Below are 23,760 nucleotides of genomic sequence, written 5' to 3' on the forward strand. Positions count from 1 at the left end.
GTGCCCTGCTGGGCTGTGACAAAGGGGCGAGCCTTTGAGGCTCACCGCCAGGTGTTACAGCTCCTGCCTGGGGGAGGTGTTAGCATCTCCACCCAGTGCAGGCTTTGTTACTGGCCTCAGAGTGACAAAGGCTCTCTCCCCATGGGGCCAGCAACATGTCTCTAGTGTGGCAGGCTGCTGGAACCAGTCAGCCTACACAGATAGTCGGATAGGTTTCAGGGGGCACCTCTAAGGTGCCCTCTGGGGTGTATTTTACAATAAAATGTACACTGGCATCAGTGGCCATTTATTGTGCTGAGAAGTTTGATACCAAACTTCCCAGTTTTCAGTGTAGCCATTATGGTGCTGTGGAGTTCGTGTTTGACAGACTCCCAGACCATATACTCTTATGGCTACCCTGCACTTACAATGTCTAAGGTTTTGTTTAGACACTGTAGGGGTACCATGCTCATGCACTGGTACCCTCACCTATGGTATAGTGCACCCTGCCTTAGGGCTGTAAGGCCTGCTAGAGGGGTGGCTTACCTATACTGCATAGGCAGTGAGAGGCTGGCATGGCACCCTGAGGGGAGTGCCATGTCGACTTACTCGTTTTGTCCTCACTAGCACACACAAGCTGGCAAGCAGTGTGTCTGTGCTGAGTGAGAGGTCTCCAGGGTGGCATAAGACATGCTGCAGCCCTTAGAGACCTTCCTTGGCATCAGGGCCCTTGGTACTAGAAGTACCAGTTACAAGGGACTTATCTGGATGCCAGGGTCTGCCAATTGTGGATACAAAAGTACAGGTTAGGGAAAGAACACTGGTGCTGGGGCCTGGTTAGCAGGCCTCAGCACACTTTCAATTGTAAACATAGCATCAGCAAAGGCAAAAAGTCAGGGGGCAACCATGCCAAGGAGGCATTTCCTTACACAACCCCCCCCCAAACGAAAGAGGATGAGACTAACCTTTCCCAAGAGAGTCTTCATTTTCTAAGTGGAAGAACCTGGAAAGGCCATCTGCATTGGCATGGGCAGTCCCAGGTCTGTGTTCCACTATAAAGTCCATTCCCTGTAGGGAGATGGACCACCTCAACAGTTTAGGATTTTCACCTTTCATTTGCATCAGCCATTTGAGAGGTCTGTGGTCAGTTTGAACTAGGAAGTGAGTCCCAAAGAGGTATGGTCTCAGCTTCTTCAGGGACCAGACCACAGCAAAGGCCTCCCTCTCAATGGCACTCCAACGCTGCTCCCTGGGGAGTAACCTCCTGCTAATGAAAGCAACAGGCTGGTCAAGGCCATCATCATTTGTTTGGGACAAAACTGCCCCTATCCCATGTTCAGAGGCATCAGTCTGCACAATGAACTGCTTAGAATAATCTGGAGCTTTGAGAACTGGTGCTGAGCACATTGCCTGTTTCAGGGTGTCAAAGGCCTGTTGGCAGTCCACAGTCCAGTTCACTTTCTTGGGCATTTTCTTGGAGGTGAGCTCAGTGAGGGCTGTCACAATGGATCCATATCCCTTCACAAACCTCCTGTAGTACCCAGTCAAGCCAAGGAATGCCCTGACTTGAGTCTGGGTTTTTGGAGCTACCCAGTCCAGAATGGTCTGGATCTTGGGTTGGAGTGGCTGAACTTGGCCTCCACCTACAAGGTGGCCCAAGTAAACCACAGTTCCCTGCCCTATCTGGCATTTGGATGCCTTGATAGAGAGGCCTGCAGATTGCAGAGCCTTCAAAACCTTCCTCAGGTGGACCAGGTGATCCTGCCAGGTGGAGCTAAAGACAGCAATATCATCAAGATAAGCTGTGCTAAAGGACTCCAAGCCAGCAAGGACTTGATTCACCAACCTTTGGAAGGTGGCAGGGGCATTCTTTAAACCAAAGGGCATAACAGTAAACTGATAATGCCCATCAGGTGTGGAGAATGCTGTCTTTTCTTTTGCTCCAGGTGCCATTTTTATTTGCCAGTACCCTGCTGTCAAGTCAAAGGTACTTAGAAATTTGGCAGCACCTAATTTATCAATGAGCTCATCAGCTCTTGGAATTGGATGAGCATCTGTCTTGGTGACAGAATTGAGCCCTCTGTAGTCCACACAAAACCTCATCTCTTTCTTTCCATCTGTGGTGTGAGGTTTGGGGACTAAGACCACTGGGCTAGCCCAGGGGCTGTCAGAGCGCTCAATGACTCCCAATTCCAGCATCTTGTGGACTTCCACCTTGATGCTTTCCTTAACATGGTCAGACTGTCTAAAGATTTTGTTCTTGACAGGCATGCTGTCTCCTGTGTCCACATCATGGGTACACAGGTGTGTCTGATCAGGGGTTAAGGAGAAGAGTTCAGGAAACTGTTGTAGGACTCTCCTACAATCAGCTTGCTGTTGGCCAGAGAGGGTGTCTGAGTAGATCACTCCATCTACTGTACCATCTTTTGGGTCTGATGACAGAAGATCAGGGAGAGGTTCACTCTCTGCCTCCTGATCCTCATCTGTTACCATCAACAGATTGACATCAGCCCTGTCGTGGAAGAGCTTAAGGCGGTTTACATGGATCACCCTTTTGGGGCTCCTGCTTGTGCCCAGGTCCACCAAGTAGGTGACCTGACTCTTCCTCTCTAGTACTGGGTAAGGGCCACTCCATTTGTCCTGGAGTGCCCTGGGAGCAACAGGACTTTCTGCCCTGGTTGGAACTCAACCAGTGCAGCCTTTTGGTCATACCAAAACTTCTGGAGCTGTTGGCTGGCCTCAAGGTTTTTGGTTGCCTTTTCCATGTACTCTGCCATTCTAGAGCGAAGGCCAAGTACATAGTCCACTATGTCCTGTTTAGGCTCATGGAGAGGTCTCTCCCAGCCTTCTTTAACAAGGGCAAGTGGTCCCCTTACAGGATGACCAAACAGAAGTTCAAAGGGTGAGAACCCTACTCCCTTCTGTGGTACCTCCCTGTAAGCGAAAAGCAGACATGGCAGGAGGACATCCCATCTCCTTTTGAGTTTTTCTGGGAGCCCCATGATCATGCCTTTTAATGTCTTGTTGAATCTCTCAACTAAGCCATTAGTTTGTGGATGGTAAGGTGTAGTGAATTTATAAGTCACTCCACACTCATTCCACATGTGCTTTAGGTATGCTGACATGAAGTTGGTACCTCTGTCAGACACCACCTCCTTAGGGAAACCCACCCTGGTAAAGATACCAATGAGGGCCTTGGCTACTGCAGGGGCAGTAGTCGACCTAAGGGGAATAGCTTCAGGATACCTGGTAGCATGATCCACTACTACCAGGATATACATATTTCCTGAAGCTGTGGGAGGTTCCAGTGGACCAACTATGTCCACACCCACTCTTTCAAAGGGCACCCCCACCACTGGAAGTGGAATGAGGGGGGCCTTTGGGTGCCCACCTGTCTTACCACTGGCTTGACAGGTGGGGCAGGAGAGGCAAAACTCCTTAACCAGGTTGGACATATTGGGCCAGTAGAAGTGGTTGACTAACCTCTCCCACGTCTTGGTTTGTCCCAAATGTCCAGCAAGGGGAATGTCATGGGCCAATGTTAGGATGAACTCTCTGAACAGCTGAGGCACTACCACTCTCCTAGTGGCACCAGGTTTGGGGTCTCTGGCCTCAGTGTACAGGAGCCCATCTTCCCAATAGACCCTATGTGTTCCATTTTTCTTGCCTTTGGACTCTTCAGCAGCTTGCTGCCTAAGGCCTTCAAGAGAGGGACAGGTTTCTTGTCCCTTACACAGCTCTTCCCTTGAGGGTCCCCCTGGGCCTAAGAGCTCAACCTGATAAGGTTCAAGTTCCAAAGGCTCAGTTCCCTCAGAGGGCAGAACTTCTTCCTGAGAAGAGAGGTTCCCTTTCTTTTGCTGTGTTGCAGTTGGTTTCCCAACTGACTTTCCTGTTCTCTTGGTAGGCTGGGCCATTTTTCCAGACTCCAGCTCTACTTTTTCACCCTGTGCCTTGCATTGTGCTCTTGTTTTCACACACACCAGTTCAGGGATACCCAGCATGGCTGCATGGGTTTTTAGCTCTACCTCAGCCCATGCTGAGGACTCCAGGTCATTTCCAAGCAGACAGTCCACTGGGATATTTGAGGAGACCACCACCTGTTTCAGGCCATTGACCCCTCCCCATTCTAAAGTAACCATTGCCATGGGATGTACTTTTCTCTGATTGTCAGCGTTGGTGACTGTGTAAGTTTTTCCAGTCAGGTATTGGCCAGGGGAAACCAGTTTCTCTGTCACCATGGTGACACTGGCACCTGTATCCCTCAGGCCCTCTATTCTAGTCCCATTAATTAAGAGTTGCTGTCTGTATTTTTGCATGTTAGGCGGCCAGACAGCTAGTGTGGCTAAATCCACCCCACCCTCAGAAACTAGAGTAGCTTCAGTGTGGACCCTGATTTGCTCTGGGCACACTGTTGATCCCACTTGGAGACTAGCCATACCAGTGTTACCTGGATGGGAGTTTGGAGTGGAACCTTTCTTGGGACAGGCCTTGTCTCCAGTTTGGTGTCCATGCTGTTTACAGCTATGACACCAGGCCTTTTTGGGATCAAAGTTTTTACCCTTGTACCCATTGTTTTGTGAAGAGGCTCTGGGCCCACCCTCCTGTGCAGGTTTTTGGGGGCCTGTAGAAGACTCTTTACTATTTTTAGTTTTGGTTGTCTCATCACCCTTCTGCTGGGGAGTCTTTGTGACCCCTTTCTTTTGGTCACCCCCTGTTGAAGTCTTGGACACCCTTGTCTTGACCCAATGGTCCGCCTTCTTTCCCAATTCTTGGGGAGAAATTGGTCCTAGGTCTACCAGATGCTGATGCAGTTTATCATTGAAACAATTACTTAACAGGTGTTCTTTCACAAATAAATTGTACAGCCCATCATAATTACTTACACCACTGCCTTGAATCCAACCATCTAGTGTTTTCACTGAGTAGTCAACAAAGTCAACCCAGGTCTGGCTCGAGGATTTTTGAGCCCCCCTGAACCTAATCCTGTACTCCTCAGTGGAGAATCCAAAGCCCTCAATCAGGGTACCCTTCATGAGGTCATAAGATTCTGCATCTTGTCCAGAGAGTGTGAGGAGTCTATCCCTACACTTTCCTGTGAACATTTCCCAAAGGAGAGCACCCCAGTGAGATCTGTTCACTTTTCTGGTTACACAAGCCCTCTCAAAAGCTGTGAACCATTTGGTGATGTCATCACCATCTTCATATTTAGTTACAATCCCTTTGGGGATTTTCAACATGTCAGGAGAATCTCTGACCCTATTTATGTTGCTGCCACCATTGATGGGTCCTAGGCCCATCTCTTGTCTTTCCCTCTCTATGGCTAGGATCTGTCTTTCCAAAGCCAATCTTTTGGCCATCCTGGCTAACTGGATGTCCTCTTCACTGGAGTTATCCTCAGTGATTTCAGAGTTGTTGGTCCCTCCTGTGAGGGAACCAGCATCTCTGACTATTATTTGTGGAGTCAGGGCTTGAGAAGCCCTGCTCTCCCTAAGTAGGACTGGAGGGGGGGAATTTCCCTCCAAGTCACTATCTTCATCCTCTGAGTTGCCATCCTCAGAGGGGTTGGCCTTTTCAAACTCTGCCAAAAGCTCCTGGAGCTGTACTTTGGTAGGTTTAGAGCCCATTGCTATTTTCTTTAGTTTACAGAGTGACCTTAGCTCTCTCATCTGTAGATGGAGGTAAGGTGTGGTGTCGAGTTGCACCACATTCACATCTGTGCTAGACATTATGCTTCTAAAAGTTGGAATACTTTTTAAGAAACTAAAACTGGTTCTAGAATCTAATTCAAACTTTTACAAACTTTTAAACTCTAAAAGAAATGCTAAACAGGATCTAACACAAGGCCCTAGCAGGTCTTTTAAGAATTTAGAAAACTTTTCAAATTGCAAAAATCAATTTCTAATGACAATTTTGGAATTTGTCGTGTGATCAGGTATTGGCTGAGTAGTCCAGCAAATGCAAAGTCTTGTACCCCACCGCTGATCCACCAATGTAGGAAGTTGGCTCTGTATGTGCTATTTCAAAGTAAGGAATAGCATGCACAGAGTCCAAGGGTTCCCCTTAGAGGTAAAATAGTGGTAAAAATAGATAATACTAATGCTCTATTTTGTGGTAGTGTGGTCGAGCAATAGGCTTATCCAAGGAGTAGTGTTAAGCATTTGTTGTACATACACATAGACAATAAATGAGGTACACACACTCAGAGACAAATCCAGCCAATAGGTTTTTATATAGAAAAATATATTTTCTTAGTTTATTTTAAGAACCACAGGTTCAAATTCTACATGCAATATCTCATTCGAAAGGTATTGCAGGTAAGTACTTTAGGAACTTCAAATCATCAAAATTGCATGTATACTTTTCAAGTTATTCACAAATAGCTGTTTTAAAAGTGGACACTTAGTGCAATTTTCACAGTTCCTAGGGGAGGTAAGTATTTGTTAGGTTAACCAGGTAAGTAAGACACTTACAGGGCTTAGTTCTTGGTCCAAGGTAGCCCACCGTTGGGGGTTCAGAGCAACCCCAAAGTCACCACACCAGCAGCTCAGGGCCGGTCAGGTGCAGAGTTCAAGGTGGTGCCCAAAACACATAGGCTAGAATGGAGAGAAGGGGGTGCCCCGGTTCCGGTCTGCTTGCAGGTAAGTACCCGCGTCTTCGGAGGGCAGACCAGGGGGGTTTTGTAGGGCACCGGGGGGGACACAAGTCCACACAGAAATTTCACCCTCAGCAGCGCGGGGGCGGCCGGGTGCAGTGTAGAAACAAGCGTCGGGTTTGTAATGGAAGTCAATGGGAGATCTAGGGATCTCTTCAGCGCTGCAGGCAGGCAAGGGGGGGGTTCCTCGGGGAAACCTCCACTTGGTCAAGGGAGAGGGACTCCTGGGGGTCACTCCTCCAGTGAAAGTCCGGTCCTCCAGGTCCTGGGGGCTGCGGGTGCAGGGTCTCTCCCAGGTGTCGGGACTTAGGATTCAAAGAGTCGCGGTCAGGGGAAGCCTCGGGATTCCCTCTGCAGGCGGCGCTGTGGGGGCTCAGGGGGGACAGGCTTTGGTACTCACAGTATCAGAGTAGTCCTGGGGTCCCTCCTGAGGTGTTGGATCTCCACCAGCCGAGTCGGGGTCGCCGAGTGCAGTGTTGCAAGTCTCACGCTTCTTGCGGGGAGCTTGCAGGGTTCTTTAAAGCTGCTGGAAACAAAGTTGCAGCTTTTCTTGGAGCAGGTCCGCTGTCCTCGGGAGTTTCTTGTCTTTTCGAAGCAGGGGCAGTCCTCAGAGGATGTCGAGGTCGCTGGTCCCTTTGGAAGGCGTCGCTGGAGCAGGATCTTTGGAAGGCAGGAGACAGGCCGGTGAGTTTCTGGAGCCAAGGCAGTTGTCGTCTTCTGGTCTTCCTCTGCAGGGGTTTTTCAGCTAGGCAGTCCTTCTTCTTGTAGTTGCAGGAATCTAATTTTCTAGGGTTCAGGGTAGCCCTTAAATACTAAATTTAAGGGCGTGTTTAGGTCTGGGGGGTTAGTAGCCAATGGCTACTAGCCCTGAGGGTGGGTACACCCTCTTTGTGCCTCCTCCCAAGGGGAGGGGGTCACAATCCTAACCCTATTGGGGGAATCCTCCATCTGCAAGATGGAGGATTTCTAAAAGTTAGAGTCACTTCAGCTCAGGACACCTTAGGGGCTGTCCTGACTGGCCAGTGACTCCTCCTTGTTGCTTTCTTTGTTCCCTCCAGCCTTGCCGCCAAAAGTGGGGGCCGTGGCCGGAGGGGGCGGGCAACTCCACTAAGCTGGAGTGCCCTGCTGGGCTGTGACAAAGGGGCGAGCCTTTGAGGCTCACCGCCAGGTGTTACAGCTCCTGCCTGGGGGAGGTGTTAGCATCTCCACCCAGTGCAGGCTTTGTTACTGGCCTCAGAGTGACAAAGGCACTCTCCCCATGGGGCCAGCAACATGTCTCTAGTGTGGCAGGCTGCTGGAACCAGTCAGCCTACACAGATAGTCGGATAGGTTTCAGGGGGCACCTCTAAGGTGCCCTCTGGGGTGTATTTTACAATAAAATGTACACTGGCATCAGTGGCCATTTATTGTGCTGAGAAGTTTGATACCAAACTTCCCAGTTTTCAGTGTAGCCATTATGGTGCTGTGGAGTTCGTGTTTGACAGACTCCCAGACCATATACTCTTATGGCTACCCTGCACTTACAATGTCTAAGGTTTTGTTTAGACACTGTAGGGGTACCATGCTCATGCACTGGTACCCTCACCTATGGTATAGTGCACCCTGCCTTAGGGCTGTAAGGCCTGCTAGAGGGGTGGCTTACCTATACTGCATAGGCAGTGAGAGGCTGGCATGGCACCCTGAGGGGAGTGCCATGTCGACTTACTCGTTTTGTCCTCACTAGCACACACAAGCTGGCAAGCAGTGTGTCTGTGCTGAGTGAGAGGTCTCCAGGGTGGCATAAGACATGCTGCAGCCCTTAGAGACCTTCCTTGGCATCAGGGCCCTTGGTACTAGAAGTACCAGTTACAAGGGACTTATCTGGATGCCAGGGTCTGCCAATTGTGGATACAAAAGTACAGGTTAGGGAAAGAACACTGGTGCTGGGGCCTGGTTAGCAGGCCTCAGCACACTTTCAATTGTAAACATAGCATCAGCAAAGGCAAAAAGTCAGGGGGCAACCATGCCAAGGAGGCATTTCCTTACAGGCTCCCAGAAAAGCTCAAAAGGAGATGGGATGTCCTCTTGCCATGTCTGCTTTTCGCTTACAGAGAGGTGCCACAGAAGGGAGTAGGGTTCTCACCCTTTGAACTTCTGTTTGGTCACCCTGTAAGGGGACCACTTGCTCTTGTTAAAGAAGGCTGGGAGAGACCTCTTCATGAGCCTAAACAGGACATAGTGGACTATGTACTTGGCCTTCGCTCTAGAATGGCAGAGTACATGGAAAAGGCAAGCAAAAACCTTGAGGCCAGCCAACAGCTCCAGAAGTTTTGGTATGACCAAAAGGCTGCAATGGTTGAGTTCCAACCAGGGCAGAAAGTCTGGGTTCTGGAGCCTGTGGCTCCCAGGGCACTCCAGGACAAATGGAGTGGCCCTTACCCAGTGCTAGAAAGGAAGAGTCAGGTCACCTACCTGGTGGACCTGGGCACAAGCAGGAGCCCCAAGAGGGTGATCCATGTGAACCGCCTTAAGCTCTTCCATGACAGGGCTGATGTAAATCTGTTGATGGTAACAGATGAGGATCAGGAGGCAGAGAGTGAACCTCTCCCTGATCTTCTGTCATCAGACCCAAAAGATGGCTCAGTAGATGGAGTGATCTACTCAGACACCCTCTCTGGCCAACAGCAAGCTGATTGTAGGAGAGTCCTACAACAGTTTCCTGAACTCTTCTCCCTAACCCCTGGTCAGACACACCTGTGTACCCATGATGTGGACACAGGAGACAGCATGCCTGTCAAAAACAAAATTTTTAGACAGTCTGACCATGTTAAGGAAAGCATCAAGGTGGAAGTCCACAAGATGCTGGAATTGGGAGTAATTGAGCGCTCTGACAGCCCCTGGGCTAGCCCAGTGGTCTTAGTCCCCAAACCTCACACCAAAGATGGAAAGAAAGAGATGAGGTTTTGTGTGGACTACAGAGGGCTCAATTCTGTCACCAAGACAGATGCTCATCCAATTCCTAGAGCTGATGAGCTCATAGACAAATTAGGTGCTGCCAAATTCCTAAGTACCTTTGACTTGACAGCAGGGTACTGGCAAATAAAAATGGCACCTGGAGCAAAAGAGAAAACAGCATTCTCCACACCTGATGGGCATTATCAGTTTACTGTTATGCCCTGTGGTTTAAAGAATGCCCCTGCCACCTTCCAAAGGTTGGTGAATCAAGTCCTTGCTGGTTTGGAGGCCTTTAGCACAGCTTATCTTGATGATATTGCTGTCTTTAGCTCCACCTGGCAGGATCACCTGGTCCACCTGAAGAAGGTCTTGAAGGCTCTGCAATCTGCAGGCCTCTTGTAAGGAAATGCCTCCTTGGCATGGTTGCCCCCTGACTTTTTGCCTTTGCTGATGCTATGTTTACAATTGAAAGTGTGCTGAGGCCTGCTAACCAGGCCCCAGCACCAGTGTTCTTTCCCTAACCTGTACTTTTGTATCCACAATTGGCAGACCCTGGCATCCAGATAAGTCCCTTGTAACTGGTACTTCTAGTACCAAGGGCCCTGATGCCAAGGAAGGTCTCTAAGGGCTGCAGCATGTCTTATGCCACCCTGGAGACCTCTCACTCAGCACAGACACCCTGCTTGCCAGCTTGTGTGTGCTAGTGAGAACAAAACGAGTAAGTCGACATGGCACTCCCCTCAGGGTGCCATGCCAGCCTCTCACTGCCTATGCAAGTATAGGTCAGTCACCCCTCTAGCAGGCCTTACAGCCCTAAGGCAGGGTGCACTATACCATAGGTGAGGGTACCAGTGCATGAGCATGGTACACCTACAGTGTCTAAACAAAACCTTAGACATTGTAAGTGCAGGGTAGCCATAAGAGTATATGGTCTGGGAGTTTGTCAAACACGAACTCCACAGCACCATAATGGCTACACTGAAAACTGGGAAGTTTGGTATCAAACTTCTCAGCACAATAAATGCACACTGATGCCAGTGTACATTTTATTGCAAAATACACCCCAGAGGGCACCTTAGAGGTGCCCCCTGAAACTTAACCGACTGTCTGTGTAGGCTGACTAGTTCCAGCAGCCTGCCACACTAGAGACATGTTGCTGGCCCCATGGGGAGAGTGCCTTTGTCACTCTGAGGCCAGTAACAAAGCCTGCACTGGGTGGAGATGCTAACACCTCCCCCAGGCAGGAGCTGTGACACCTGGCGGTGAGCCTCAAAGGCTCACCCCTTTGTCACAGCCCAGCAGGGCACTCCAGCTTAGTGGAGTTGCCCGCCCCGGCCCCCACTTTTGGCGGCAAGGTTGGAGGGAACAAAGAAAGCAACAAGGAGGAGTCACTGGCCAGTCAGGACAGCCCCTAAGGTGTCCTGAGCTGAGGTGACTCCAACTTTTAGAAATCCTCCATCTTGCAGATGGAGGATTCCCCCAATAGGGTTAGGATTGTGACCCCCTCCCCTTGGGAGGAGGCACAAAGAGGGTGTACCCACCCTCAGGGCTAGTAGCCATTGGCTACTAACCCCCCAGACCTAAACACGCCCTTAAATTTAGTATTTAAGGGCTACCCTGAACCCTAGAAAATTAGATTCCTGCAACAACAACAAGGACTGCCTAGCTGAAAACCCCTGCAGAGGAAGACCAGAAGACAACAATTGCCTTGGCTCCAGAAACTCACCGGCCTGTCTCCTGCCTTCCAAAGAACTCTGCTCCAGCGACGCCTTCCAAAGGGACCAGCGACCTCTGCATCCTCTGAGGACTGCCCTGCTTCGACGACGACAAGAAACTCCAGAGGACAGCGGACCTCCTCCAAAAAGACTGCAACTTTATCCAAAGGAGCAGCTTTAAAGAACCCTGCAATCTTCCCGCAAGAAGCGTGAGACTTGCAACACTGCACCCGGCGACCCCGACTCGGCTGGTGGAGAACCAACACCTCAGGGAGGACCCCCGGACTACTCTCCGACTGTGAGTACCAAAACCTGTCCCACCTGAGCCCCCACAGCGCCGCCTGCAGAGGGAATCCCGAGGCTTCCCCTGACCGCGACTCTCTGAAACCTAAGTCCCGACGCCTGGAAAAGACCCTGCACCCGCAGCCCCCAGGACCTGAAGGACCGGACTTTCACTGCAGAAGTGACCCCCAGGAGTCCCTCTCCCTTGCCCAAGTGGAGGTTTCCCCGAGGAAGCCCCCCTTTGCCTGCCTGCAGCGCTGAAGAGATCCCTTGATCTCTCATTGACTTCCATTGCGAACCCGACGCTTGTTCCAACACTGCACCCGGCCGCCCCCGCGCCGCTGAGGGTGAAATTTCTGTGTGGGCTTGTGTCCCCCCCCCGGTGCCCTACAAAACCCCCCGGTCTGCTCTCCGAAGACACGGGTACTTACCTGCAAGCAGACCGGAACCGGGGCACCCCCTTCTCTCCATTATAGCCTATGCGTTTTGGGCACCACTTTGAACTCTGCACCTGACCGGCCCCGAGCTGCTGGTGTGGTAACTTTGGGGTTGCTCTGAACCCCCAACGGTGGGCTACCTTGGACCAAGAACTGAACCCTGTAAGTGTCTTACTTACCTGGTAAAACTAACAAAAACTTACCTCTCCCAGGAACTGTGAAAATTGCACTAAGTGTCCACTTTTAAAATAGCTATTTGTGAATAACTTGAAAAGTATACATGCAATTGAAATGATTCAAAGTTCCTAATGTACTTACCTGCAATACCTTTCAAACAAGATATTACATGTTAAATTTGAACCTGTGGTTCTTAAAATAAACTAAGAAATGAAAATGTCACTTACCCAGTGTACATCTGTTCGTGGCATCAGTCGCAGTAGATTCGCATGTTCTGCAATAGCTCGCCATCTGGTGTTGGGCCGGAGTGTTACAAGTTGTTTTTCTTCGAAGAAGTCTTTCGAGTCACGGGACCGAGTGACTCCTCCTTTTGTCTCCATTGCGCATGGGCGTCGACTCCATCTTCGATTGTTTTTCCCCGCAGAGGGTGAGGTAGGAGTTGAATTGCAGTAATAGTGCCCATGCAATGGAGTGACTAAGTATGCACCTATTTAAGGTTGAGATGATACATATATAAATAATTGAAGGTAACTTCCAAACTGCGACAGGCTCCCGGGGAGGCGGGTGGGCACATGCGAATCTACTGCGACGGATGCCACGAACAGATGTACACTGGGTAAGTGACATTTTCAGTTCGATGGCATCTGTCGCTGTAGATACGCATGTTCTGCATAGACTAGTAAGCAGTTATTTCCCCAAAAGCGGTGGATCAGCCTGTAGGAGTGGAAGTAGTCTGAAATAATGTTCTTAATACGGCTTGACCTATTGTGGCTTGTTGTGCGGATAACACGTCTACACAGTAGTGCTTGGTGAATGTGTGAGGCGTAGACCATGTGGCTGCCTTACATATTTCTTGCATTGGGATGTTTCCTAGAAAGGCCATGGTAGCACCTTTCTTTCTGGTTGAGTGTGCCCTTGGTGTAATGGGCAGCTGTCGTTTAGCTTTAAGGTAGCAGATTTGGATGCATTTAACTATCCATCTGGCTATACCTTGTTTTGAAATTGGGTTTCCTGCATGAGGTTTTTGAAATGCAATAAAGAGTTGTTTAGTCTTTCTGATGTTTTTTGTTCTGTCAATGTAATACATCAATGCTCTTTTGACATCTAATGTATGTAGTGCCCTTTCAGCTACGGTATCTGGCTGTGGAAAGAACACTGGAAGTTCCACTGTTTGATTTAGATGGAACGGTGAAATAACCTTTGGCAAAAATTTAGGATTGGTCCTTAGGACGACTTTATTTTTGTGTAGTTGTATAAAAGGTTCCTGTACCGTAAACGCCTGAATCTCGCTTACTCTTCTTAGGGAAGTAATGGCAATGAGAAATGCCACCTTCCAGGTTAGGAACTGTATGTCGCAGGAGTGCATGGGTTCAAAAGGTGGACCCATAAGTCTAGTTAGGACAACATTTAGGTTCCATGAAGGAACAGGTGGTGTTCTTGGTGGTATAATTCTCCTAAGGCCCTCCATGAATGCTTTAATGACTGGTATCTTATATAGGGAAGTTGAATAGGTAGTCTGCAGGTATGCAGATATTGCTGCAAGGTGTATTTTAATGGAAGAGAAAGCTAGGTTAGATTTTTGTAAGTGAAGCAAGTAACCCACTACATGTTCTGGAGTTGTGTGTAATGGTTGTATTTGATTAATATGGCAGTAGCAAACAAACCTCTTCCATTTACTTGCATAGCAGTGCCTGGTGGATGGCCTTCTGGCTTGTTTTATGACTTCCATACATTCTTGGGTAAGTTGTAAGTGCCCGAATTCTAGGATTTCAGGAGCCAGATTGCTAGATTCAGCGATGCTGGATCTGGGTGTCTGATCTTTTGGTTGTGCTGTGTCAACAGATCTGGCCTGTTGGGCAATTTGATGCAGGGTACCACTGATAGGTCTAGCAGCGTTGTGTACCAGGGTTGCCTTGCCCAAGTTGGTGCTATCAATATGAGTTTGAGTTTGCTTTGACTGAGTTTGTTTACCAGGTAAGGAAGGAGAGGGAGAGGAGGAAAAGCGTAAGCAAATATCCCTGACCAGTTCATCCATAGGGCATTGCCTTGGGATTGTTTGTGTGGGTATCTGGATTCGAAGTTTTGGCATTTTGCGTTCTCCCTTGTCGCAAACAAGTCTATCTGAGGTGTTCCCCAGAGTTTGAAATAAGTGTTCAGAATTTGGGGGTGAATTTCCCATTCGTGGACCTGTTGGTGATCTCGAGAGAGATTGTCTGCGAGTTGATTTTGGATCCCTGGTATAAACTGTGCTATTAGGCGAATTTGGTTGTGAATTGCCCAATGCCAAATCTTTTGTGCTAGCAGGCTTAACTGCGTGGAGTGCGTCCCCCCCTGCTTGTTTAGATAATACATTGTTGTCATGTTGTCTGTTTTGACGAGAATGTATTTGTGAACTATTATTGGTTGGAAAGCTTTTAGTGCTTGAAAAACTGCTAGAAGTTCTAGGTGATTGATATGCAGTTTTGTTTGATGTACGTTCCATTGTCCTTGTATGCTGTGTTGATCGAGGTGTGCTCCCCACCCTGTCATGGAAGCATCTGTTGTTATTACGTATTGTGGCACTGGGTCTTGGAAAGGCCGCCCCTTGTTTAAATTTATGTTGTTCCACCACAGAAGCGAGAGGTAAGTTTGGCGGTCTATTAACACCAGATCTAGAAGGTGACCCTGTGCTTGAGACCACTGTGATGCTAGGCATTGTTGTAAGGGCCTCATGTGCAGTCTTGCGTTTGGGACAATGGCTATGCATGAAGACATCATGCCTAGGAGTTGTAATACCATCTTTGCCTGTATCTTTTGTGTTGGATACATGCGTTGTATGATGGTGTTGAAATTTAGAATTCTTTGTGGACTTGGAGTGGCTACTCCCTTTGATGTGTCTATTATGGCTCCTAGGTATTGTTGTACCTTGCGCGGCAGAATGTTGGATTTTGTAAAGTTGACGGTGAACCCGAGTTTGAAGAGGGTTTGTATGATCTGATTTGTGTGATTTGAGCACTGTATAAACGAATGGGCCTTGATTAGCCAGTCGTCCAAATATGGGAACACATGTATTTGCTGCCTTCTTATGTGTGCAGCGACTACCACTAGACATTTGGTAAAGACTCTTGGCGCGGTTGTTAATCCGAAAGGCAGTACCTTGAATTGGTAATGTATTCCTTTGAATACAAACCTTAGGTATTTCCTGTGCGATGGGTGTATTGGTATATGGAAATAAGCATCCTTGAGGTCTAAAGTTGCCATGTAGTCGTGTAGTTTTAGCAATGGCAATACTTCTTGTAGTGTGACCATGTGGAAGTGGTCTGATTTGATGAAAGTGTTCACTACTCTGAGGTCTAGGATTGGTCTCAGTGTTTTGTCCTTCTTTGGTATCAGAAAGTACAGTGAGTAAACTCCTGTGTTTATTTGTGTGTTTGGCACTAATTCGATTGCATTCTTTTGCAATAGTGCCTGCACTTCTATCTCCAGGAGATTGGAATGGTGTGTTGTTAAATTTTGTGCTTTTGGTGGTATGTTTGGAGGGAATTGTAGAAATTCTATGCAATAACCATGTTGGATAATTGCTAGAACCCAAGTGTCTGTAGTGATTTCCTCCCATGCTTTGTAATAATGACCTATTCTTCCCCCCACTGGTGTTGTGTGGAGGGGGTGAGTGACATGTGAGTCACTGTTTAGTAGTAGGGGTTTTGGGGCTTTGAAATCTTCCTCTATTTCTAGGGAATTGCCCTCCTCTATATTGTATCCGAAAACCTCCTCTATACTGTCCTTGGTAACTGGACGGTGTGGCTTGTGAGGTGCTGGCTTGTGTGCTTTGACCCCGAAACCCCCCTCGAAAGGGCGTTTTACGGAATGTGCTGTAATTCCCTCTGCTCTGCGGGGAGTAGAGTGCGCCCATGGCTTTGGCAGTGTCCGTATCTTTTTTGAGTTTCTCAATCGCTGTGTCCACTTCTGGACCGAACAGTTCTTTTTCATTAAAAGGCATATTGAGAACTGCTTGTTGAATCTCTGGTTTAAATCCAGACGTTCGGAGCCACGCATGCCTTCTGATAGTTACAGATGTATTAATTGTCCGTGCAGCTGTATCTGCAGCGTCCATGGAGGAGCGGATCTGGTTGTTTGAAATGGTCTGTCCCTCCTCAACCACTTGTTTTGCCCTATTTTGTAAGTCCTTGGGCAGATGTTCAATGAGATGTTGCATCTCGTCCCAGTGGGCTCTGTCATAGCGCGCAAGTAGTGCCTGGGAGTTCGCGATGCGCCACTGGTTTGCAGCTTGTGCTGCGACTCTTTTACCAGCTGCATCGAACTTGCGGCTTTCTTTATCTGGGGGTGGTGCATCTCCAGATGTGTGAGAGTTGGCCCTTTTCCTAGCTGCTCCTACAACGACAGAGTCTGGTGGCAGCTGTGTAGTGATGAAAACCGGGTCTGTAGGAGGCGCCTTATACTTTTTTTCCACCCTTGGTGTGATTGCCCTACTTTTGACCGGCTCCTTAAAGATGTCTTTTGCGTGCCTGAGCATACCAGGGAGCATAGGCAGGCTTTGGTATGAGCTGTGGGTGGAGGAGAGTGTGTTGAATAAAAAATCATCCTCGACCTGTTCTGAGTGGAGGCTTACGTTGTGAAATTGTGCTGCTCTAGCCACCACTTGAGAATACGCGGTGCTGTCTTCTGGTAGAGATGGCTTCGTAGGGTATGCCTCCGGACTGTTATCTGACACTGGGGCGTCGTATAGGTCCCATGCGTCCTGATCTTGGTCACCCTGGCTCATGGTGGTGTGAGCTGGGGAGTGTGATGGAGTTTGTGCTGGTGAGACGTTAATCACGGGCGGAGGAGAGGGTGGTGGGGTAACTCTTTTCACCACTTTTGGTTGTGGTGTCTGTTCAGTCTGGAACTCCAACCTTCTCTTTCTCCTAATGGGGGGAAGGGTGCTTATTTTTCCTGTCCCCTGCTGTATGAAGATACGCTTTTGCGTATGGTCCACATCAGTTGCTTGTAGCTCTTCCTCAAACCTATGCTTCTGCATTTGGGAGGTTAGCGAGTGCTCTTCTGTATAAGAGCCTGAAGCTGGGTCGCTTGCAGTTTGTTTCGGCATCGAAACCCTGTCTGCGTGTTTTTTCGGCTCCGAGGTGACTTTTTTCTTTTTCGGGGCCGAAACCTCTCGGCGTCGATCTGTTTCGGTGCCGCTGTCTCGGCGTCGAGCCGTGTCCACACCGGCATCTCGGTGTCGAGGCTTGTCTCCAGCACTTTCTCGGTCCCGAGAAGGCTGCGTGCCGGTGTCTCGACCGGAGTCGGACGATCTCGGCACTGTTTGGGCCTTTTTCGGTGCCGACGGTCGGTCACCGAATTTATGGGTGGAGCCATGGCCGGATGGCAGTGGCGTCCCCTGGGCCTTGTAAATGTTTCTCTGTGTGGTTTTCGACGTCTTACTCACGGTTTGTGTATCGTCGAATCCTTCGGAGTCTGAGTCTTGGATCGAGAAGGTACCTTCCTCTTCCTGTTCCTCGAACTCCCGTTGGGCTGTCGGTGCGGACGCCATCTGAAGTCTTCTGGCTCGACGGTCTCGGAGTGTTTTTCGGGACCGGAACGCACGACAGGCCTCGCAGGTGTCTTCGCTGTGCTCAGGTGACAGGCACAGGTTGCAGACCAAGTGTTGGTCTGTGTAGGGGTATTTATTGTGGCATTTGGGGCAGAAACGGAACGGGGTCCGTTCCATCGGTGTTCTTCAGCACGCGGTCGGGCCGACCAGGCCCCGACGGAGGATCGAAAAACTACCCCGAAGGGCACCGGAGCTCTTCGATCTTCGATGCGGTGTGGAATCTAAGTACGCCGATCCCGAACGCAACAATACCGACGAAAATCTTCCGAAATTAGCTAATTTTCCGTTCCGAAACTCGGAGCGACAGGAACACGTCCGAACCCGATGGCGGAAAAAAAACAATCGAAGATGGAGTCGACGCCCATGCGCAATGGAGACAAAAGGAGGAGTCACTCGGTCCCGTGACTCGAAAGACTTCTTCGAAGAAAAACAACTTGTAACACTCCGGCCCAACACCAGATGGCGAGCTATTGCAGAACATGCGTATCTACAGCGACAGATGCCATCGAACATATATTTTTCTATAACAAAACCTATTGACTGGATTTGTCTCCGAGTGTGTGTACCTCATTTATTGTCTGTGTGTATGTACAACAAATGCTTAACACTGCTCCTTGGATAAGCCTACTGCTCGACCACACTACCACAAAATAGAGCATTAGTATTATCTATTTTTACCACTATTTTACCTCTAAGGGGAACCCTTGGACTCTGTGCATGCTATTCCTTACTTTGAAATAGCACATACAGAGCCAACTTCCTACACTGTGCACTTCTTTATAATGCACCATAAAGAGAGCCAGCTTCCTACAGATGGTATATCAAAGAAAGTCCTTGCTCGATGATTCCAAAGGGAAATTTCAGTACAAAGCCTACTTTGAATGGAGGCTGGGAAGAAAAGAAGTGGCTCTGAAATAATGTATTACTACTAAATAAACCAACTTTGAAGCCGTACTGGCCATCAAACTGAATTACATATCACATAACTTTACATTGTATTAACATAGTACAAAGAAGCCACCAATCTAGCTGGGTCTTAATTTTTACATTTAGAGATGCGCAGACATCAATACTAAAAGAAGAGGAAGAATCATTTAATTTGCGTATGCATCTACAGTTCCCTGACACAATAAAAGGGAGCAATACAAATCAGAACAATGCTATTCTTAACCTCAGAGATGAATATCTAAATATAGGGCTTTTACATTACAAGACCTAAGTGCTCCTACTGATACAAACCACAAATTATTAGGTCAAAGACATTCATCAGACATGCAGCCAATTATTTATAACCTTTATCAAAACAAGCTGCAGGAAAGGGGGAGGAGAAAAAATAAATAAAAAATAAATAAAATAAAATCAAACAGACAAATACTGTCGAGTGTTTTGAGACCTCATGTCAGAACGTGACTATTCAATGTATATAATGTTTAAACAAAACCTCCTGACAAAGAACTCCATTTGTGGTGTACACTCTGAAACACTCACCTAAATCAGTAAGACAAGTTTCAGCTTTGACTGTTAGAGGTGCTGGTGGGGGAGGTGTGCAGTTCTTGACAGAGTCAGCAGTCACAGCAGGTGGAGGTTCCTTCCGGGGAGCCTTCGCCGGGGGAGGATCTTCTACTGGTATTCCACTCTGTCGCTGCCGGCGTCGCTTCTTGCTCCACAGCTCATGGCAATCTTGCCAGTGCGGCAAGCTGAAGACAGAAGACAAAGAACTCAGAAATAACATTCAACACTTGAAAACTGAACTTCACTATATACATTTAAAGTTTAGAAACAAAGATGGTACGTTCAAAGAGGTGGCAAGAACTTTGGTTTTCTAATACAGTTCCATGTTTGCATCATGATTTCCATAATAGAAATGCTGTTTGTTATGCAGCTGAAAAAGCAACCTGCATGTGCTGAGCTTAGTGCCACAAAGGAAAAGGAAATCCTTGAGTAAGGGCAGTCCTTCAACAAGGACACCATCATTAGACATTTGTCTTAGTGCCCGATACAAAAAAAAATTCTATACTGAAAAACCATTGCAAGACGCGCAAGGATGGGTATCTGGATGGCACCTAATTTGACAAGAAGCATAATGGTCAAATATGATTGTGACACAAAAGGATGATGGACGGAGTGCTGAACAATGCAAACACTCACCCCCAGTCACAGATCTGGGTTTAATACATCATTCTTTTGCTCACCATGCCACCCCAGTTTGGACCCAGCCATATGCAAATCAGTCTTGACCCTGTGGCAGGAGTATGCCCAGATGTGGGTCCCTTGCTCGCTGCGTCACTGGATTCAAGCTAGCCTGGCTGATGAAGGGTGATACCCAGAAACTGGTCCCAGGATGCTTGTTTCCTGTCCAGGGAGGACCTGGCCTAGCAGTTCGGGCTGGACTGTTCCCATGGGGGAACAGGGTCAAGACTGATTTGCCTATAGCTGGGTCCAAACTGGGGTGACGTGGCGAGCAAAATAACGATGGATTAAACCGAGACCTGTGACTGGGGGTGAGTGTTTGAAAAGTTTCAACACTCCGTCCATTATTTTGTTTTGTGATGTTGCAAATATGATTGTGCTCATTAAAACATGGATCGATATATATGTACTTTAAGAGGAATAAGAAAATAAAAAGCAACTCAGAATAAGTAAACTTGAGGCAAAGACGACAGGCTAATTTTGAGCACACTTCGGAGTTTAATTACACAGTGTACTGTCAACAATTCTCAGTTAAAAAAAAATTGGGGCAGAGAACTTAATTGCCCCCTCCACCAATTCCAACCAGGAGATAAGATCGTTTAGGAATTGAAAGAAGAGAGATGTTTGGTCAATCTTGCGATCCTTGCACAACCAATATTTAGTCTAATTTATCCTTGAAGTGGAAGGAAAACGTAAAATTTATTTCCCTTCGGCATAGTTTTTGTAGCTTGAAGAATTGCCTAGATTCATATGCTGTGCATTATTCTGCCATCTAACCATCTAGTGGTTGGGTCTGGAATGGTCTCCAAAAACATTTTGTCCTTTGTGTGTTTTGTTGTTGGGTGTCAACGTACCTCCATTTGGTTTCTCCTGTGACGCCGCTGCACTCCCTCCAGAAGTTCCCACCTTTCCCACCAGATTTATTCTTTTCATTTTTGATATTCTTTGCGGAGGTGGGTGGCCCGCTTGTGAAACCAGGAAATTCTTCAAGCTGCAAAACTACACAGAGATGTAAGAAACTTTGTTTTGCAGGATCAATCTTTTCTGGATTCACATGCTGTGCACCAACTCTTTAGCAGTTTGTTCACATTGAGGTGGTTGAAAGTGAATGGTATTGGTTTACTCTGGTTTATGTGGAATTGGAAAATCTTTTATTTTTATTTTAGGTAAACATTGAGGATCAGTTCTCAGCACAATCCTTTCCTTGTGTATTTACAAATATGGCTCTGGTAAATGGAGCACCTGCAAGTCGCTCTCCCTGCATAGGGAAGCTATAGCCACTATGAAAGCAGCCTTTAGCGTGAGCATGTGTAGCTTTATGTAAAGGTTCAAAGGGACTCTTCCTTAACTGTGTGAGAACAACATTTAAGTTCCAAGCAGGAGCTAGTACATTCTTTTGTGGTGCAATCTTCTTTTCGCCTTCCAAAAACCTTTTCACTATGGGTGTTTTGAAATAATGTCTTCCTATGTGCCCTCTTGTGCAAGCCACTATGGCAGCTAAATGTACCTCTAAAGAAGCATAGTTTAAATTGCATTCAAAAAGGTGTGGTAAATATTTTAACAGTCTTTCTTTGTATTCTTTTCAAAAAGTCCGTATTTATAACCCTATAGCGTGCATCTCTTCCATTTAGTGGAATAGCATTTTCTAGTTGTAAGTTTCCTGTCTTTTCTAAGGATAGCCATTGTTTTTTTTGGCACCTTTAGGTGTATGAATTCTAACTCCTCAGGAGACATGCTGCCAGGTTCAAAGATTCTGGCTCTGGATGTAGAACCCTTCCTTTTTCCATTGTCAATAGGTCTTGTCTTCTTGGTACTGTTTTTTCCTTGTGCAAATTCGATCAGTTCTGTGAACAATGTTTGTCTTGCCCATTGCGGTGCAATTAGAATGAATATTTTGCTGATCCTGCATTTTCTGATCACCCTCTGTATCAGCGGCACTGGGAGAAAAGCACACAGCAGTCTCCGTAGCCAGTTATTAGACAGTGTATTCCCCAGGGATTGCTGCTATGGCCATCTAGAGGCGCATCTTTGGCATTTTGTGTTCAAAGGTGTTGTGAATAATATATTTCTGGAGTTCCCTATTCCTGAAAGATCCCGTGAAGAACTGACTGGTTCAGTTCCCATTCTTGAAAGAACGAAATTTGTCTGCTCCATCTGTCCGCCTCAAGACTGGTAGATGCACTGCTAAAAGGTCCATCTTTCTTTAAATTGTCCTTCTCCAAATTTCTTGTGCTACCCTGGATAGAGGTAGGGATTGTGTTCCCCATTGTTTGATGACATAGAACATGTTTGTTATATTGTCCATTTGGATCAATAATGTCCTTCCCCAAAGTTCTTTCTGAAATGCTTTTAAGGCTAGGAACACGGTTTTTAGTTCCAAAATGTAGATATACTGAACCGCCTCCTGATCCTTTCACACTCATACTGAGATTGCCCATGTGTGTACACCTTTCCATATGTGAAGCGTCTGTTGTGATGGTCACTGTAGGAAGTTGGCTCTGTATGTGCTATTTCAAAGTAATGAATAGCATGCACAGAGTGTAAGGGTTCCCCTTAGAGGTAAAATAGTGGTAAAAAGAGATAATACTAATGCTCTATTTTGTGGTAGTGTGGTCGAGCAGTAGGCTTATCCAAGGAGTAGTGTTAAGCATTTGTTGTACATACCCATAGACAATAAATGAGGTACACACACTCAGAGACAAATCCAGCCAATAGGTTTTGTTATAGAAAAATATCTTTTCTTAGTTTATTTTAAGAACCACAGGTTCAAATTTTACATGTAATAGCTCTTTTGAAAGGTATTGCAGGTAAGTACTCTAGGAACTTTGAATCATTACTTTCTCTCGTAGGGGATTTCCATGTATAGTCATAAGCATTGAATAGTTCAGCGCGCCTGCGGGGACCCCGGAGCACTGATGTGAAGTATATTCTTAAGTGCAAACACCAGCCGTTTAAAGAAAAGGTCTGTCAAAAAACACTTAAGAATAACATTGTGCAGCCTATGTGAACAGCTACACAGGCCAAATTGTTGAAAAGAAAATCAATAGTAGTGTAAATTCATGTTCAAACACCTATTTATTCTAGAAATGTAATAACAAATACATTCTCATACTTTATTTACACCTCTGATGAGAATAAAACAATGCAGGGCAGTGTAGCCCATAGGCTGCCATTATACAGAATGTAAATAGAGCTGTGCCTTTAAGAAAAGTAAAGTCTTCCTGTTTCCCATCATGCACAGCAAAAGGCAGTTGCCTCAGTTCTTTTTTCCGGCTCCTGCTGACAGGACCCTGAAGCATTGAGCTCTACCTCACAAAAGCTTTTGTGACAGAAATTCATTGAAATATCTTCTGAATTTCATTTTCACTCGACGTTTTTACCTTTGAGTGATCATTTTCTACTGATTTCTGTTAAATTCTGACAGAATTTTGAGGTTTTTCTAGTTAGAAATGCCTTCACTTTTTGATAAATGTCCTTCTTGTGGAAGAAAGAAGGCTAAAACAGATTCACATAGGGTCTGTATAATTTGTCTTCCATCCAGCCACAAACCGGAGTCGTGTGACATCTGTAAAACCTTCTCTAGAAGAACCCTTCGTGACAGAGAGAAGATCCGACTCCAGGCGAAAGAGGACAGGAGAAAAAGTGGCCATTCCACTACAGAGCGAGGAGAAGGTCAGACTTCTACCAGGGCTCAACCTGTTTCCTCCATGACTCCTTCCAGACCTGCTGAAAAACGACTTAGATCTCCGACGACGTCGAGAGCGTCGACGTCGAAGCAGGGAACGGCACCAACATGTTCGCCGT

At 47.2% G+C, this 23,760-nt stretch overlaps 1 protein-coding gene across 2 annotated transcripts in view; it reads right to left on the reverse strand.

Moving 5' to 3' along the window:
- The window catches only part of CDK12 (cyclin dependent kinase 12), a 358,486-nt gene that overhangs the window by 66,313 nt on the left and 268,413 nt on the right, over positions 1–23,760 (reverse strand). For both annotated transcript variants that reach the window (XM_069237454.1, XM_069237455.1), the window contains exon 12: positions 19,255–19,463. In XM_069237454.1, coding sequence (XP_069093555.1) covers positions 19,255–19,463 — 209 coding nt within the window. The remainder of the gene's footprint in view (positions 1–19,254; positions 19,464–23,760) is intronic.

Source organism: Pleurodeles waltl, chromosome 6 (genome assembly GCF_031143425.1).
Source record: "Pleurodeles waltl isolate 20211129_DDA chromosome 6, aPleWal1.hap1.20221129, whole genome shotgun sequence".
Classification (NCBI taxonomy): domain Eukaryota; kingdom Metazoa; phylum Chordata; class Amphibia; order Caudata; family Salamandridae; genus Pleurodeles; species Pleurodeles waltl.